The 18,936-nt window shown below is 49.0% G+C and overlaps 1 protein-coding gene across 3 annotated transcripts in view; it reads left to right on the plus strand.

Annotated features, from left to right (window-relative positions):
* Window positions 1–18,661, plus strand: part of PPP2R5C (protein phosphatase 2 regulatory subunit B'gamma) — a 1,413,048-nt gene extending 1,394,387 nt beyond the window's left edge. For all 3 annotated transcript variants that reach the window (XM_086937820.1, XM_086937822.1, XM_086937821.1), the window contains one exon: window positions 15,760–18,661. In XM_086937820.1, the coding sequence (XP_086793946.1) occupies window positions 15,760–15,891 (132 nt within the window). In that variant the 3' untranslated portion in view covers window positions 15,892–18,661. The remainder of the gene's footprint in view (window positions 1–15,759) is intronic.
* Window positions 18,662–18,936: the final 275 nt, after the last annotated feature.

The following is an 18,936-nucleotide window of genomic DNA, read 5'->3' on the forward strand; positions in this document are numbered from 1 at the left end:
AAACGTGCGCTCTCTTATTATGTGGATCGCACACGCCAGTTCCGGGTGGATGACCAACTCTTTGTTGGTTACTTGGGCGCTAAGAAGGGAAAGGCAGTGCACAAGCGGACCATCTCGCGGTGGATCATCTTGTGTATCCAGGCATGTTACTCCATGGCCAAAAAGGAGCCCCCTGTTGGATTACGGACTCATTCTACTCGGGCCACGGCGACTACAACTGCCCTGGGCCGAGGAGTGCCCTTGCAGGACATTTGCCAGGCAGCTACGTTGGCCTCGCTGCACACGTTCTCAAGACACTACTGTCTGGACAGCCAAGTCCGGAGGGATGGCTTCTTTGGCCGTTCCGTCCTCCAGGACTTTCTGGTGTGATTATTGGTTCGCAGACCCACCACCGGGGTTGGTATTGCTGGGGTATCTATTCTAGGGTAAGGAATCTAATACTAACCTGTTACTTTCGGATGAACAAGTTACTTACCTTCGGTAACCATATTTCTGTAAGAAACAGTAGTTAGTATTAGATTCCTTACCGACCCACCCATCCTCCCCGTTCTGCGAACCGATATCTAGGGTTAAGGTCATCCCCTTTCAGGGCCCTAGTTTCATGGCACCAGTGTTGGGTCTATCATGGCTCTACGTATCTGGCGCGGAAAAGCTGTGTATAAGAACTGACGTCAGTGCGCGAGGGCGGCGTCTAAGTACTCCGGCCACGCCATTCCAGCGCTAACGACGACGGCCGCGGACGACGCCTACCGACGCGCAGGGGTATTGCTACGCAAATGTTTCCGGATCCAGTCTGACGCCTGGGGATATTCGAAGGTAAGGAATCAAATACAAACTACTGTTTCTTACAGATTTATAGTTACCGAAGGTAAGTAACTTGTTCATAGGGCAACCTGTCTGATCACGTCCAGATCTCGGAGGGCACTGCACAGCAATTGCAGTGGTGGCTCCGGAATCGCGATTCGGTCAGTGGCAGATCCCTCTCCCTTCCCCAACCGGAACATACATTTTTGACGAATGCGTCTCTTCTGGGGTGGGGTGGCCACATGGGAAAGGCGGAGATCAGAGGCCTCTGGTCTCCGGCGGAGTCCAGGCTCCACATCAACCTGCTGGAGCTACGGGCGATGTGGCTTGCACTGAAGGCATTGCTCCCCTCTGTCATGGGGTGAGTGGTGCAGGTGTTCACAGACAACACCACCGCCATGTGGTACTGGAACAAACAGGGCGGGGTAGGGTTGTGGACCCTATGCCAAGAGGCTTTGCGTCTCTGGGCTTGGCTGGAACATCAGGGCGTGTCCCTGGTGGTTCAACACCTGGCAGGTTCTCTGAACACCAGGGCTGACTAACTCAGCCGCCGGTGCATGATGAATCATGAATGGCGTCTGAACTCTGACGTGACGCAATGTATCATTCACAGTGGGGAGAACCTTTGTTAGATCTATTCGCCACCGAAGAGTACATGCATTATCATCAGTTCTGCACGTTGGAATTTCCAAGGCGGCACTCGCTCGGCTACGCTTTTCGTCTTGAGTGGAGTTGTGGTCTGTTGTACGCCTTTCCGCCTATACCACTTCTGCCCATAGTTCTGAAGATGATCCGGTGCGACCGGGCCAAAGTTATTCTTGTGGATCCGGACTGGGCTTGAAGGGTATGGTATCCCGAGCTACTCCGTATGAGCATCGATCCCCCGATCCGGCTGCCACTTCGGGAGGAGGGGACGGTCCTCCACCCAAACCTGTCCAGCCTCCACTTCCTTGCATGGAGATTGAGCGGCGGCAGTTGACGTCTGTCGACCTACCCCCGAAGTCTGTAATGTTATCTTGGCAGCTAGGCGACCCTCCACTAAGACGGTATACGCCTGCAGGTTAAATACATTTGTGGTATGTGTGAGAAGTTGGCCTGATATATGATGCTCACTAGTTCTAGTGATCACCTTGTATCAGTCCAAACAACCCTTATTGTGATTTGTTGTAAGTCAACCTTATAGACCAGCTATCCTAGTAGCGTGGACAAAAGCAGTCTTTAGGCTAAACTCTTTATGGCATGTGAAGCCAGCTGTTTTACCACATATAACCTTTGAATACCAAATGAAAAGTGTGAGAAGTTGGCCTGATATATAGTGCTCACTATTCTAGTGATCACTTTGTATCATTCCAACCAACCCTTATTGATGATTGGTTGTAAGTCAACCTTATAGACCAGCTATCCTAGTAGCATGGACAAGAGCAGTCTTTAGGCTAAACTCTAGAGGGCGTGTTAAGCCAGCTGTTTTACCATCACATATGCCCCTTGAACACCAAGTGAAAGGACACCACACAAGTTGTTATAAAAATAAAGTATATTTATTAATAACAAGTCTACCCTGAACTCTTTGAGTCAGGGAGCTAAGCACAATACAAAACTCTTAAGAAAATACTTCAAGTTGCACAAATAACACAAATGCCCGAGGGGCACGAAAAACCATATACTCTAAAAGTGGAATGCGAAATACTAGCAGGTAAGTAACACGATCCAGAGGCTTCAGGACCGCTAGGACTACCTTACTGGACCCTAAGGTTAGGAGCAGGAGGCCTAGGGAACTCTGGTGCAGAGTGTGAACTCTTACACGGGATGCGGGACAAAGTCTATGGATGCTAGCAATTCTAAAGTTACTGTTTCCGGACGAATCCGACTAGGTAGACTAAAAACGAAAAAGGATCTGGACACTAGGATAGTGTCAGGCGACGTCTTCCTCAGGGTCTGTCGTGAAGTTATAAGGGCCCACCTCTCGATACCTCCAATTCCGAATGTAATTACTACACAGAATCTTGGAGTGATCAAGCGAGGGGAAAAGGGAATTGGGAAGGGAACTGCGGGGAAGGAGATCTGAAAAGGAAATGTTAGTAACAAAATATTCTGCAAATTCTAAGTTAGCTATAACCTTTGTGGAGATTCTAAAACACAAGCCTATAAACAAGCTCTCTCTAATAATCCGAAAAGCTTCCTACACAGTTGTATTTAACATATAACACTTTATTAATTATGCTGTTTAATTTGCAATCATTTGTGAATAGCGAATTCAATCTCTTGTGAATTGCGACAGATTCTTCATCAAAGAAATAACAACACACTTCAGCAAATAAACTCCTTTACCAAAGCTTTGAAGGACAAGCTAAATGATTACCTCATAAACATCATCAACAAGAAATAACCCAAATGACCTATAAGCCAGAAATCACAAAAAGGGAATGCGCCTAGACAATCTTGCAATAGAAACAGCTTTTACGCGCATTCAAATAAGCTTTGCGTTCCCCCCGAAACACTATCAACAACCCTTGCCAGCAATGGATTGCGATTATCTACTTGAGGAATAAAACATTAAAGGATTCGAACTTTCTTAGTTTTAGAAATCACTTATAATGCATTTGGCAGCAGCTTTAAATATCACCTTTAAAAGCAATTTTCAACATAAATAGCCAATAACTGGGAACCAGGAATTCCTATTCCCTACCTGTAGAGTACGACCTACTCTACTACTCAGATAGATGAGAAATCCCCTTGAAAAGCTCCAACTCGGTTCTTGAAGGCTGGAAAGCTGAAAACGGAGCAAGCTGAAGACTGCCACGCCCCCTGCAAGGAACACCGAAGGCCTCCGATGAAATCCCACTCCAAAACGCTGAGCTGTGGGAAACAGGAAAGGGAGCAGGAAGAAACCACAGCCACTCCCTAGGAATAATCCAGAATAGTGAGCACAGGAGGCAGGGCGCGGTCACGTAAGTTAGCGTGCCTTCAGCGCTTACGCACGCGACCCGACTACCAAACCTCACGCATTACGCGTGAGCATGCCAAACCTCACGCATCACGCGTGAGCATGCCAAACCTCACGCATTAGGCGGAAACACAGCAAACAGCAGTTAAAGGACAGGGAAACCTGCGCAAACCTACAAACATGGATGCAACTTAACAGCACAAGCAGGTTTGGAGCACATCAGCCACCAACGCCCTCTCAAAGAGGACTGATGCATTTTGCCACAAGGGCAACGCCGAAAGCAGAGTGGGGCGGGCCCTAGACCACAAGCCACCCTAGCCCTGACAGATAGTGAACCTACGCTGGAGCACCGAAATGCTCGGGTTACCTAGCCATGGGGCTGCGGCTGCATAGGGTTCAAATGACGTCGGGAATCCTCGTTGTAGTCTATGGAGCCTGAAAGAAGATGTTGCTGGCAGGCGACCAGTGAAGATGTTCGGTGTGATCCAAGGCTGGATCGGTGATGAAGACGACCTGAAAGCAGAGGGGACTCACTGGCTAGTGATTGTGTGGGCACCAGGATAGCACCGGATGAAGTCACTGCGATCAGGTGAGTGGGTGACGCTGGACTCTGCAGTCACACGGGCCAGGAGGCGTTGTCGGCAACCAGGCTGGAGGTGCGAGCTGTCCCACGATGGTGTCTGCTGTCAGCGATGCTGGAACCAGGATTGGAGCAGCAAGCCTTGGCAAAGGCAAGCCCACGCGGTGGAGTCAAAATGGCGTCTGGAGTGGACCAGGAGGGTCCAGGGCGCTTATTGTTGAACAAGGAGCAAGGGCCAGTCTAGAGGACCTAGACCAGCGGTGAAAATGTCGTGGTACGTCGTCAGGAGGGCCACTAGCCAACGGGCAAGTGACCGGACAACGTGGCAAGCAGCAGAGAAGCAGAAGGGCCCCACGCAGATCTTGTGAATGCTGGGGGGCTGGACTTCGGTGCTGGAGCTGCTCAGGGTTGGGGCTTCTCAAACCCCAGTGCATTCACTCGAGGATCCCTCGGCGGTCGTGCTGGTTAAGCGTTGTGCAGGTCTTGAAGATAGCCGGTCCCACAGGTCTCGTCGCACCCACAAATCTCAGCTGGGCTGATGATGCAGGTAGAGGTCAGAGATGGCAGGGAATCCGGGTCTCGTCGAGCTGGTCAGTCTTGATCCGGAGGATGGACGTGCAGCAAACCGCAACGCTTAGGTGGTGCCTGCGGGTGCAGGGTGGCTACTCCTTAGCCACAAGGGAGAGTCTTCAGAGAATGTCAAGAGTTCCTTTCGTGGAAAGTAGTTCAAGATTCAAGATTATCTAATTTGGGATGGGGGCCCGCTCCTACCTTTATCCTCAGAAAAGGGGCTGGCAAGCGACTAGGTCCTGCCCATGGGTGGGACCAGGAGGGGGGTGGTTACACCCCTCTCCTTTGTCCGGTCTCTCCCCAGCTCAGGGGCTGGGGTGCCCCTGGAACTGGTTTGAGCCGGCATATGCACAGTGAGCACCGGGGTGCCACTTGCAGTCACCTTCCTCTCAGCCCTGCCTACCTGGGATACACAAAATCCTGTCTGGGATGGTGCTGGCACCGCCCCTGACAGGAAACCCTTTGTCCGAGTCCTCCTCGCTGGAAGAACTCCCAGCAGCAGGAGGTCAGACTTGTGTCTGTGGTGGCAGCATCCATTTTGTGATGCTGAGGCTCGAGTTAACTTTAACCGGGGTTCACAGTTACATACATGTCGTGTCCCTCTAGAAGGGTGGAATGCTAACCCCGTCGCCAGAATTGGCGAGGGGTTAGTATTCCAATTCGTATGACGCCTTACTCGACATGTTTTGATAATGCTATGCCAAAGTTAGCATTTGACCGCGAGGTTCATAATGCACTTAAGAGTATATGGTATAGCGTTCTCATGGAACAGCTATTAGGACTTGGTTCCGCAAGCTGCAAATGGGCTCCGCTCGTGCCAGAGCACCATCTGACATAATTCCAAGCACTCTGCCTTCAGGATTGATAAGGCCTGCCATAGGAGTGACTGATAGGAATATATGTGTCCATTTTAGGGTTAGATATAGGAATACTATATCTAAAGCAAAGGGTGATTACACCACCTTGCCCCAGCTGTCGTGCAGCCAGTTGTGTCAGATTTGGGTGGCCAGCCAGGGGTGGCATAATACATGCTGCAGCCCCTGGTAGGCCCTGGGTACACCTATGCCCTGGATACCTAAGGTATGCTGTACAGGGACTGATAAGGTGGCCCAGTACCAATTGGTAAATGCACCTAAGGTACATGGAATCCATTTTACAGAGAGAGCAGTGGGCCTGGGGTCCTGAATAGCAGGGCCCCAGGTCAACTAAATCGAAAAACCAGCGAAACACCAGGCAAAAAGTTGGGGGCAACCATAGTCAGATATCCACCTTCCTATACTTTCCATGTGGGGCAGTCCGTTACCCTCCCTACCTTTTATCTTCCCCCCTCACCCTTCCAAGGAGGAGGAGAGACTTCACCGCTTGGACCCTAAGAGGGCGGTGAGCTTTTACCTGGACAGGACACGGGAGTTCAGGTTGGATGACCAGCTGTTCCTAGGCTTTGCTGGCTGCAAGATGGGGAAGGCGGTGCACAAGCCCACGCTCTCGAGGTGGATCATCCACTGCATCAAGATTTGCTATGCCCTGGCGGGTAAGGACCCGCCAGAGGGTATAAGAGCTCACTCTACTAGAGCAAAGTCATCAACATCTGCTTTGTCTAGGGGTGTTCCAGTTGAGGACATTTGTAAAGCAGCGACTTGGGCCTCGCTCCATACTTTCGCGAAGCATTACTGCTTAGATGCCGAGGTGAGGAGGGAGGGCCACTTTGCGCGTGCTGTCCTCCAGGATTTTCTGGTATAGGAGAGTGGACACCCTCCTCCGAGAGTGGGGACTGCTGTGGGACTCTATTCACAAGGTGAGGAAAACACTGGCAGATGTATCTATCAGAAGAACAAGTTACTAACCTTTGGTAATGCTTTATCTGAAAGAGACACGTTAGTGATAGATTCCTTACCTTAGAATATCCCCAGGCGTCAGACTGGATCCGGAAACTTTTGCGTAGCAGTACCCTTGCGCGTCGGTAGGCGTCTTCTGCGACTCCGCGTCCGTCGTCTGTGTCATGGGCGCCGTGATGACGTCGTCGGGGTACTTAGACGCCGCCTCCGCGTGCTGACGTCAGTTTTTCTGTTTTTCCGCGCCAGCCAGCGCAGATCTGGAAAAAGCAGTAACCCAGTCAATTTTTTACTAACTTTTTGGTGATCTTTTTGATCCTTCTCGAAGTCTTAATCGACTCAGACGGTGCCGTAGGGATGCCCGGCTTCAAGCATTGTGAAGATTGCGACCGCACCATGTCGGTCACGGATCCTCACCGCCAGTGCCTGACGTGTTTGGGCGTCGACCACGACGACGAGGCCTGCCCCGACTGTCGGGGCCCTTTCGAGGAAGGCCAGGCGGGAGCGGTCCCGCAGGCGGCTCGAACTCCGGCAGTCGCCCCCGCGCCGCGTGAGGTCCCGGTCCCACGGGAGGTCGAGGGACAGGTCGCGGGGACGGAGCGTCACAGCTCCGGGAGTCGGCACCACTCCTCCGGGTCCAAGTCGTCAGGTAAGAAACACAAGAAGTCGAAGAGGCATCATCGCTCTTCTGACCCCCCCACGACGCTCGTGCGACGCGGCCGGGGGGTTCGGGTGACACCGCCCACGCGGCTCCTCGGTAGTCGCGGGCGTCGCGTCCGGCCCCATACCCTCCGGTCCCTGGGCTGAACGCGACGCGGGAGGAGATTGAGCGTTTCCTCAAGGCCATGAAGTCCCTTTATCCTCCGACGGGTTCTGCGGCGCCTATGGGCCCAGCGAACCCGTCTGGAGGCCCAGTGGGTCGGGGGCTCCGACCCCGATGCCGTTGGGTGCTTCGGCCCCGACACCGCCGGCGCCGCATGGCCCCACGATCCCGACACCGCCGGTGCCCTCGGGCCCGGCGCCGCAGGACACAGCGGCTCTGGCGCCGCTGGCGCCTTCGGGCCCTGCACCGCGGGACGCCGATGGGTCTTCCTCGGGCTCTGGACCGTCACCGGAGCACCTAGGCCCCCCCCCCCCCCCCGGCGTCGGTCCGTGTGGTGTCATCTCCGGCGCCGTCCTCGGGCGGCGCCGTCCCCGATGCCTCCTTTGTTTCGGTTCCGACGTCGGGACGGCGCCTATCATCGCCGCCGCACCCGACGCCGTTGGGAGATTTATACTTCTATGAACCGACCTCATGCAATTACAACCCTGAATCTCAGGAGATGGGTGATGAGGAGGATTGGGAGGGGTCTGAGGACCCTCTGACCAAAGATTGTCAGTCTGATATGGACTGGGCAGGAGACCTTGGGGAGGCCAGTGGCCTGGACACCTCCAGACACTGGATTTGTCTCTCCTCCCACCGTGGCTTCGGAGGAAGGGGCTACCTATGGTGTGGTGTTGACGAGGGCTGCCAAGGCCTTGGGCCTTAAGCTCCCCGTCGCGGCCGTGAGGACTAATCTCCTCACAGAGGTCCTTAAGCCGCAGTCCTGCTCCATGGAGCCTCTGCTGCCGTTTAATGAGGCCTTGACCGACGTTCTTTTGGGAACTTGGTCCAGGCCCGCTACGGGTTCGCCCGTAGATAGGAACGTGGCCAGACGCCACCGCCCGGCTCCGGGCGACCCATGTTTCCTGTCCTCCCACCCCACCCCGAGAGTCTGGTCGGTCATCCAGGCCTCTAATTCCCAGACCGCATTCCCGTCGGCCCCGCCGGACAGGGAATCCAAGAGGTACGAGAATTATGGCAAGAAGATATTCTCGTCCCTTAATTTGGGACTGCGGTTTTCCAACACCGCATGCCTCTTGGGCCGCTACACCCACTCTCTGTGGGAGACGGTGGCGGAAGTGCTGCCAGAGTGTCCATTGGGGGTACGGGCCAAACTCGGCCACGCCCTTGTGGTGGGCCGGGACGCAGCCAAGTATTCCATCAGGTGTGGACTGGATACTCCTGACTCGCTGGGCAGAGCGATGGCTAAGACAGTGGCAGTCAGACGCCACGCCTGGCTGAGATCCGCCAATTTTTCGGCAGACGTCCAGAACACGCTGATGGACATGCCGTTCGATGGCCGTCGCCTCTTTGGGGACAAGGCAGACCACGCGCTTGAGCGCTTTAAGGACTCCAGGGCTACGGCCAAGTCCTTGGGCCTCTCGGCCCCGCGCCAGTAAACGGGTGCCTTTCGCGGCCAGGGAAGGGGTGTCCCCACGCGCGCCGCCAGCCACTCGCCGCAAACTTTCGTTCAGAGCGGCGGCGGCCGTGGAAACCGCCGCGGAGGCGGCCGTGGAAACCGCCGCGGAGGCGGTCGGGGAAACAGGCGGAGTCAGTCCACACCTGCCCCCGCGGCATCCACCTCCAAACCCTCCTAGTCCGTGCTTTTCGGCCCATGTGACGCCAGTGGGAGGCAGGGTTCGCCATCACCACTCTCACTGGCGCACTGTCACTTCGGACAGGTGGGTGCTGCAGATCGTCCGGAGGGGCTACTCCCTCCCCTTCGAGACGACTCCTCAAGCCATGCCACCGCAACACCACCGCGTATTGGGGGATCACTTGCGGCTCCTGCAGGAGGACGTTTCGGCCCTCTTGGCCAAGGGGGCCATCGAGCGCGTTCCTGGGCCAGAAGTAGGACGTGGTTGCTACTCCCACTACTTTCTGGTACCCAAGAAGGGCAAAGGGGGCCTACGCCCTATCTTGGATCTGAGGAACGTCAACGGCTTCCTCCGGAAGGAGAAGTTCAAAATGCTGACAATGGCTCAGGTCTTAGCTGATTGTAATCAACAAAAGAGCGCCCCGGACATTATAAACATGAAGAACCCTATTCTTCTGTGTAAACAAGGTGGAAAACCTATCCTAAAAGTGAGTGGTCAGATGGTGCATAAATCTATGCATATGTGAAGGAAAAAGGGAAAATTAATTATTTTCTAAAAGAACCCTCACTCACCCTAGAGGTGACATGCTTCATCATTGGGTTTGTTCACAGGGGGGCTGACTATCCCCTCCCGTGTGCTACCACGCCTGCAAGTGCAGCGGAGCAGGTGTGTGTGAAAGTGGTGATCAGTGCAAAAAGTGTGTGGATAAAAGATCACAACCGTGCCTCAACAGACTTTATTCGGGGCCAGTTGTTTCACATTAAAATTGGTATAATCACTGGATGTTTTGATTTTAGTCCAGCGATACCAATAGGTGACTGGTCAACATGTTTCTGCTGTAAAAAGCTAAAGTCAGCTCAGCTTTCTTCAGGACCAAATTAAAACTAAACAAAACAATCCTACGGGGGTCCAAGCACGCTAAGGCCTGCCCACACCGTTAGGAAATGAAAAGTGAGGTAAGATAACAATTTGTACTGTCCTCAGGATAACTCACGGTTTACCCATCCAACTCCTGTTAGTCATCAGGCGTTGTATCTGTGAACAAAATGACATATCAAATCTTATTATATATCTATCCTTCAAACCTGTGACCTTTACTCAACATGTATGAACTTATTCAGGTACAGAATATTAATTCCACCCTTCATTTGTTCTAATGAGGATGTTAGTGGTGTCTACCTTATTGTCCACCACAAGTAGGTTCAAGACTACATGCCTGCATTTATGAAAAGGAGAAAGTATTCCCTTTTTATCAAACCAAAACAAAAAGTTTCTCTTCGGTAACTTTTTAGGAGTGTTTCATACCAATAGTAGATGTAAAATCAGACAAGGGGGTATATTAAGTGACAGACCAGCAGTAGTTATTTTTTAGTGCAAAGAGGATTTCAGCATTAAGTGGGAGGATTAAGCAATAAAATAGGAATTGGTGGCAAACTTACAGTGCTAGGTTTTATAAACCGCTACATGGGCTCAGAGGGATCAGCAGATCTTCACTCGCTGTCGGAATCTGTATAACCCAAAGCAAAACCCATTCAGTTTAACCCGGATACCGTTTTTTCTATGACAAACCAAACAAATGAAAAAGTCTACAGAAACGTTATCGCTTCATGGAGTGACCCAATTATTAGTGAAGGTTTACTCACTACAGACCGTGAGACTCGCCGCCTCTCAACCTACTCGGTTGGTCCCAATGGCCCGAAACGCGATCTGCTCGCGTATCTCCGCTGTTTATTTCCTTTCCGTGTCGCGCGTGAGTGACGTCACGCGTAACGAGACATGAACAAACCACGTGGGCTCTAGTGGTTGCCGTGGTGATGTTTGGTAACAAATTCGTTCTTTCTCTTTTAGACCAATACTATTCGGTACGGGAATGGATTTATTACTGAATAGTTTTGTATCGTTTTGCTTTTCCCAAGAAGGGCAAAGGGGGCCTACGCCCTATCTTGGATCTGAGGAACGTCAACGGCTTCCTCCGGAAGGAGAAGTTCAAAATGCTGACAATGGCTCAGGTCTTAGCTGCCCTAGACCCAGGAGACTGGATGGTAGCGTTGGACTTGCAGGGCGCGTATTTCCACATCCCCGTCCTGCCGGCCCACCGGCGTTACCTGCGGTTCACGGTAGGCCACGAGCACTTTCAGTTTACCGTGCTCCCCTTCGGCCTTACCAGCGCCCCACGGGTGTTCACGAAGGTGATGGCGGTGGTCGCAGCTCATCTGCGCAGGTTGGGGGTCTCAGTCTTCCCCTACCTCGACGACTGGTTGTTGAAGGTGGGCTCGCCCCAGACAGTCGTCAGCCACCTCCAGACTACGGCGGATCTCCTGCACCAGCTGGGATTTTCCATCAATGTGCCGAAGTCACACCTGTGCCCCTCTCAGCAGCTCCTTTTCATCGGAGCGGTTCTCGACTCGGCGCAGTTTCGGGTTTACCCACCCGAACAGCGGGTTCGGGATATACAGGCTCTGATTCCGATCTTCCGGCCTTTATCCGGCCTTTATCCCGAGTTTCGGTCAGGTTGACGCTGCGGCTTCTGGGGATGATGGCCTCCTGCATCCTTCTGGTGCATCACGCACGGTGGCGGATGCGGGCTCTGCAGTGGGACCTGAAGTTTCAGTGGGCCCAGCATCAGGGCAACCTGTCCGACCATGTCCTGATCTCGGAGGGCACTGCGAGACAGCTGCAGTGGTGGCTCACGGACCGCGATTGGGTCAGCGGCAGCTCCCTCTCCCTTCCCCAACCGGAGCACGTAGTTGTGACGGACGCGTCCCTCCAGGGCTGGGGAGGCCACTTGGGAGAGGCGGGGATCAGAGGACTCTGGTCTCCGGCAGAGTCCCGGCTCCATATCAATCTGTTGTAGCTGCGGGCGATTCGTCTGGCACTGAAGGCATTCCTCCCGTCTGTCCGAGGGAGTGTAGTGCAAGTGTTCACGGACAACACCACCGGCATGTGGTACTACAGCAAACCGGGCGGAGTGGGGTCGTGGACCCTCTGCCAGGAGGCTCTGCGCCTCTGGCAATGGCTGGAACATCAGGGCGTGACTCTGATGGTTCAACACCTGGCAGGTTCTCTGAACGCCAGGGCGGACGAACTCAGCCGTCGGTCCTCGATGGATCACGAATGGCGTCTGAACTCGGACGTGGCGCGAGGCCTCTTTCTGCGATGGGGAGAGCCTTGGTTAGATCTATTCACCACCGAAGAGAACGCGCAATGTCTTCAGTTCTGCTTGTTGGAATTGCCAAGGCGGCACTCGCTCGGAGACGCTTTTCGTCGCTAGTGGAGCTGCGGTCTGTTGTACGCCTTTCCGCCTATACCACTTCTGCCCAGAGTACTGAAGAAGATCAAGCGCGACCGAGCACAAGTCATCCTTGAGGCTCCTGACTGGGCACGAAGGTACTGGTATCCCGAGCTACTCAGTATGTCAGTCGATCCCCCGGTTCGTCTGCCTCTTCAGGAGGACCTTCTGTCGCAGCAGCAGGGAACGGTCCTCCACCCGAACCTGTCCAGTCTCCACCTCCATGCTTGGAGATTGAGCGGCGACAGTTGAGGCCATTTGACTTGCCTCCTGAAGTTTGCAACATCATTCTGGCAGCCAGGCGTCCCTCCACAAAGCCGGTATACGCCTGCAGGTGGAACAGATTTGTGGCATGGTGCACAGCAAAGGCTGTGGATCCCCTCAATGCCCCTCTTTCTGAGGTTCTCCTCTTTCTTCTCTCTCTTGCCCAGCAGGGCTCTGCTCTGGGCACTGTCAAGGGCTATCTTTCAGCCTTTCTGAGGCTGCCTGACCAACCTTCTTTGTTCAAACCCCTATCGTTAATCGATTCCTGAAGGGCATCACTCATACCTATCCTCCTGTTCCCTTCGTGATGCCTCAATGGGATTTGAACCTGGTTCTTACGTTCTTGATGTGCGCTCCCTTTGAGCCACTTCACAACTGTCCTCTTCGCCTTCTTTCCTTGAAGACTGCCTTCCTGGTAGCCATCACCTCTGCCAGGAGAGTGAGTGAGCTCCAGGCTCTATCTTGTAAGCCTCCTTTCCTTTCAGTCCATCCGGACAAGGTTGTGTTACGGACAAGGCCCTCCTTCCTTCCCAAGGTAGTCACGGCCTTCCACATTGGGCAATCCATCACGTTGCCCACCTTCTTTCCGCCTCCGCCGCCCTCGAGAAAGGAGGAGAGGCTCCACCGTCTGGACCCAAAACGTGCCCTCTCATTCTATCTGAATCGCACACAACAGTTCCGGGTGGATGATCAACTCTTTGTGGGATACGCGGGCGCTAAGAAAGGGAAAGCGGTGCACAAGCGGACCATCTCCCGGTGGATTATCTTGTGCATCCAGGCGTGTTACTCCTTGGCTAAGAAGGAACCCCCTGTTGGGCTGAGGGCTCATTCCACTCGAGCCACGGCCACTACAACTGCCTTGGGCCGAGGTGTGCCCTTGCAGGATATTTGCCAGGCGGCTACGTGGGCCTCGCTGCACACGTTTGCAAGACATTATTGCCTGGACAGTCAAGTCCGGAGGGACGGCTACTTTGGCCATTCCGTCCTCCAGGAGTTTCTGGTGTGATTATTGGTTCGCAGACCCACCACCATGGAGATGGTATTGCTGGGGTATCTATTCTAACGGAAGGAATCTATCACTAACGTGTCTCTTTCAGATGCACAAGTTACTACTTGTTTAACGATATATCTGTAAGAGACATTAGTTAGTGATAGATTCCTTACCGACCCACCCATCCTCCCCGTTCTGCGAACCGATATCTAGGGTTAAGGTCATCCCCTTTCAGGGCCCTAGTTTCATGGCACCAGTGTTGGTTTTTGGCATGGCTCTGCGCTTCTGGCGCGGAAAAGCTGTGGCTAAGAACTGACGCCAGCACGCGAAGGCGGCGTCTAAGTACCTCGACGGCGTCATCACGGCGCCGACGACTGACGCGGAGCCGCAGACGACGCCTACCGATGCGCAAGGGTACTGCTACGCAAAAGTTTCCGGATCCAGTCTGACGCCTGGGGATATTCTAAGGTAAGGAATCTATCACTAACTAATGTCTCTTACAGATATATTGTTGCACAAGTAGTAACTTGTGCTTCTGGTAGATACAGTATCTGCCTGTGGATTCCTCACTGACCCACCCACCTCCCCGTTGTCCACTCTTCTATACCTGAGTAACTATAATGTATTTTCTTTATTGTCAAGGAATTGTTAATTTCAAATGTTGGATTGCATTTGTTTCACACTGTGTGTGTTACCATGATATTTCTGTATTGTGTATACTGTGTATATTTCTACTGTCATTGGTCCGTCTGTGTGCCTCGAAGGCACGGAAAAAAGGGCGGAACTGATGTCATCACGCTGGCGTGGGCCTAATATGGTGTCGGTGACGTCAGCGGAGTCGCGCGCGATGCAGTGCTTCTGTGACATCGGTCCACGTCAGCGCGAAGCTACAAAAAGAATTTCCGAATGCTGCTGACGCAGGGGGATATTCACAAGGTGAGGAATCCACAGGCAGATACTGTATCTACCAGAAAAAGCGTTACCGAAGGTAAGTAACTTGTTCGCTGTTTACCCTCAAAGTGGGATTCCCACAGCCTTTCTGTGTTTCGGAAAGGCTGGCACAGAAAGGCTGTGGAAATCGGCTGATGTAATCTCTTGGGCGGAAGGAGCCACCGGAGGGATTACTGATGGCTTTCCAAATGGCAGGCGGGTTCTCCAAGCCTGTCAGAAGCCATTCGGGAAGCCCGTTTGGATGCCTTTCCGACGACCACCTCATAATCGGTCGGAAAGGAAAGGAAACCAAACTGTCATTTCAATGCGGTCAGAACGACTTAGATCAACGGTCGGAGCAGTTTCTGACCACACCGAAATCGGCCCCCAAGTTGTTAAAAAGGTTTATTTTGGTTTCGCATAACTAATTTTTTTTATCGTATCTGTTACCTGTTTGCAGTTATTTCAAAGTATGAAGAAACCCCCAATAATTTCCTTAATGTGTAGATTTTCCACGCTCTTAAAGTGCTTTTTCATATTTTCTAATGTAACAAATTCGTGATGATAGACGTTTTAGAAAACCTATGTGAAATAACCTATTATATTGAATTTAGTATTCTTATTTTTATCAGTTCATTCTTTGCACAGCAAGCTATGAATAAAATCAAAATGTATTCATCTGGATGTAACACTTCACAAGTTCTGTCTGCAATTTCCCTTTTGTCTTTCTGTGAGTGTTCTATTTAAAGTCTTTGATAATAAACAAATGCCTAATATACCAAAATGCCATGTTATCCATGAAGAGAAAATAATTAATATTTATTACATTTATCTATAGTACATATTAAATCAAAATCCTCCTATTAAAAAAATGCAGCAGTGAGTTTGAGTTTGGCTGCTGTCAATAAGAAGGCTTGGAGGCCTCAATTCATTAAAATGCAGAAGAGTTCTACATTTGTCTGAGGATGATGTAGGTGTGTGAGAAGAGGTGTTAATGATTAATCATTGCACATAAATGTGTGCTATAATAGCAGTTTTTTGCTTTCATTCTGACACATTGTTGATGTATTAATATATTTCCCTTTTAACTTATAGGCATTGAAAGATATAAAAAAGGAACGTCCAATTGTGCGACGCAAGTCGGAACTGCCTCAGGATATCTACACCATGAAAGCCTTGGAGTCACATTGCAGAGCTGATGAATTATTAACGCATGATGGACATTAGACCACATTGGGGAAACATTGTTTGAAGAAAACTTTTTCTGGACTCTCAGTAGACATAAAAACTATTTTTTGTGCCATACCATCAGCTATACAGTCATACTCTTTCTCAACCCAGTTCTGTAGGCAATAATTTAACACCGTTCACTGCTCGAGATTAGTTCAAACAATGGTAAATCGTACAATTCTACATAGGGAACTTTGACTTGACAAGTATTAAAGTTACATTAGTAGTATCTTTACAAAAACCAATTCACACAAACCTAGTTAAGTCTGAATAAACTGTTTGCTCACTAATAAATCCTAAATGTTGTCAGTTTGGAGTTTCCAGTATAATTTGAAGCCTTGCAAATTATTGGTAAAGGGCACTGTGACAGTGGCATTTTTCATTTGCACTCTTTGCATTGTACATTTACCACGTTTTCAAATGCTTTGCAAATTACTAATATTCTATATTAATTCTTTCCTGCTTGTGTCAGACCTTTTGAACAGTTGCCATGCAAATCCTTTCTGTATTTGCACTTCATGAAACTGTTCTGAAATAACAAATATTAAACTGTTTCTAAACAGTCTGTACCATAAGAACTCTTGCAAACCGTGGATTTCTGTGACAATCCTCACACAGTTGTAATCAACGCTCCTTGGTTCCTTGACTGTGGATGTATATGTGTACCGCGTCCAAGTTATTTCTATATACTTAAAGCCATATTTGCCATCTTAGTATGTAAATGTTACAGCATCAAAACTGCACTCGTGGAAGGACCGTGTGCAGCCAGATCTATTTGCATCTGCTCCGCCTGCAGTTTTAAATTTGAGAGAAGGGTTTCCTTTCATGTGTATTTTTAAAATGTGTTTGATTTTGAATAAAATACTGCTTTACTGCTGCTCTTCTTCTTAAGCTTTTCAAACATTCACATCATTTTTTGAGCTCTGAGAGCTTTGCATTTATAGGAGATAGGTTATGGTCACCTGAGATGAAAGCACATTTTTTCTCAGTTAGGAGGTGTTTGCCGTTGTGTAAAATGTGAATGTACATTATTATCTATGAACCCTGCATTGGTCTCTTGATAAATACAAATACCGATAGTGTGACAAGTGTATAATTTGATTTAAATTAGTTGTTGAAATAACCAATATGTTGCCTTTTGTGAAATGTGTGTTTAAAAGTTTAAGGTGATAGCTGCAGAGAATTTACAGATTGTATCTATTTTTTATTTCGATCAAGCACATTTTTGCAAACACCATGCAAACAATGTAAATATATATGCGTTGCTGTTGATCTTTCAATGCTGCTATATTTTCACTAGATGTACAAGCATGTTTGAGCTTTTTATGTGAATGGTTCAACACGGAGACGGTGGGACATTCTCTTAAAACTTTGACATGTCTTCAGTTGGATTTCTCTCAGGGTGGCCAGTATTTCACTTTTCCCAGCTTTAATGCCATGCTCTTTGTTTCAAAGGCTCCTTTTTTCATGGATCACTAACTCCACTTTTTTGCCTTTAAAATGTAATGCGATTTCTGCGTATGTACATCGTTCTAATATTGCTTCTAAAAGGCAGTGCTGATTTTTTCTTTTTTCCTACTTTTGGCCTCCTCTAAAATGTTAAACTGAGCATTTATTGGGTGTTCTCTAATTAAAGCAAATGTCTTCATTTTTTCCCAACATGTAATTCACTAGATGTGGAAAGGAAACATTTTGGGAGGAAATTAAAATGCCAGATAAAATTCGTGAACATCTCCAGGTTGATAAATTAATATAATTCTAAAAATAAATGGATTCTTCCTGTTAAACTTGAAATGTATATGCTGTACCATTATAACTTAAATATACACAATCTTATGATGCCTTCGCCTTTTAAAGGAAAATAGGTGCTCTTTAAATGTATCTGTGATATACCATTGTTTGAACTCCCTTCTTAAGCTAGGTTTTTTGCGATCTTTAATTTTTGGTGTTCAGTATGTTTGGGCAAAAGGTTTAGAGAAAGAAGCAGTCTTTCATTTTACCTTAGGAAAAAGTATGTATCAGTGTGTGGTTGACTTTGTAAAAGCTCAACATATGAGAACATCTGTCTTGATTTTTTTTCTGTTATTCACTGAAGAACAACATTCACCAAAAAAGTGAAATGTCAAGCAGTTTTTCAGCTGAAATTTAAATGCAGGTTTGATTGTTGTCCATGGTACATTTCTTTATTAATAAATAAAGAGATGTTTCTAGCGTAATGGCATAAAAATAAAACGCTATAAAACAGTTGTTGAAACTACTGCATCCAGAAATCTAACTGAACTTCGCCAGTTTGATGAATGATTTTCTTCCTCAGAGTTTGTGTTAAACACCTTCATGTTTTTTTGTTTTTTTTTTAAATATGCCTGGTTATCAGGAACATCAACAGTAATATGACAAGTGTCTTTAGTGTGGCGCTAGTATGGCTTTATTTTAATATTGTACATACACGTACTTTGTTTTATGGTAATAAGTAATAAAATCGTAGACTCACTATTTTGTACAGAATGGTCCCATGTACAGAATAAAAAAGTTACTAGAAATGGCAACTTAGATTAAGTGGCACAATTATTTTTTCTTTTAGACAATGTCTGTAACTTTTTGATGTTAAGTTCAAATGTATCTATTTTTAACTTTTTGTAATTCTGGATTTTTTTTATTGACATTGTTTTTGACGAAAACCTACATACACTTGCCATTTAATGTGCTCTTTTATTTAGTTTTTAAATGGTGTATTATATGAACTAAATAAAGAACATGTGAATTTTAATTGTTATGCAAACTAGACTTGTATAGTAAAAAGGTGAAATACATTTTACAACTTTGGTGGGATAGTGTTATTTTATGATTAACAGATGCTTAGCAGATACAATATACAGCCACCTAATTAAAGAGAAAAGGATGCAATGCAAATTAGAATGTTCTCATCTCAGAAGTGAAATTTTGAGTTTGGTTCAGTAGTTTGACTACTTAGCCTTTCCCAACGGTTTGCTATAAAGGCAAAAAGACAACACATATATTAATCTTTTATTTCCTGTTCATTTG

Source organism: Lissotriton vulgaris, chromosome 9 (genome assembly GCF_964263255.1).
Source record: "Lissotriton vulgaris chromosome 9, aLisVul1.2, whole genome shotgun sequence".
Classification (NCBI taxonomy): domain Eukaryota; kingdom Metazoa; phylum Chordata; class Amphibia; order Caudata; family Salamandridae; genus Lissotriton; species Lissotriton vulgaris.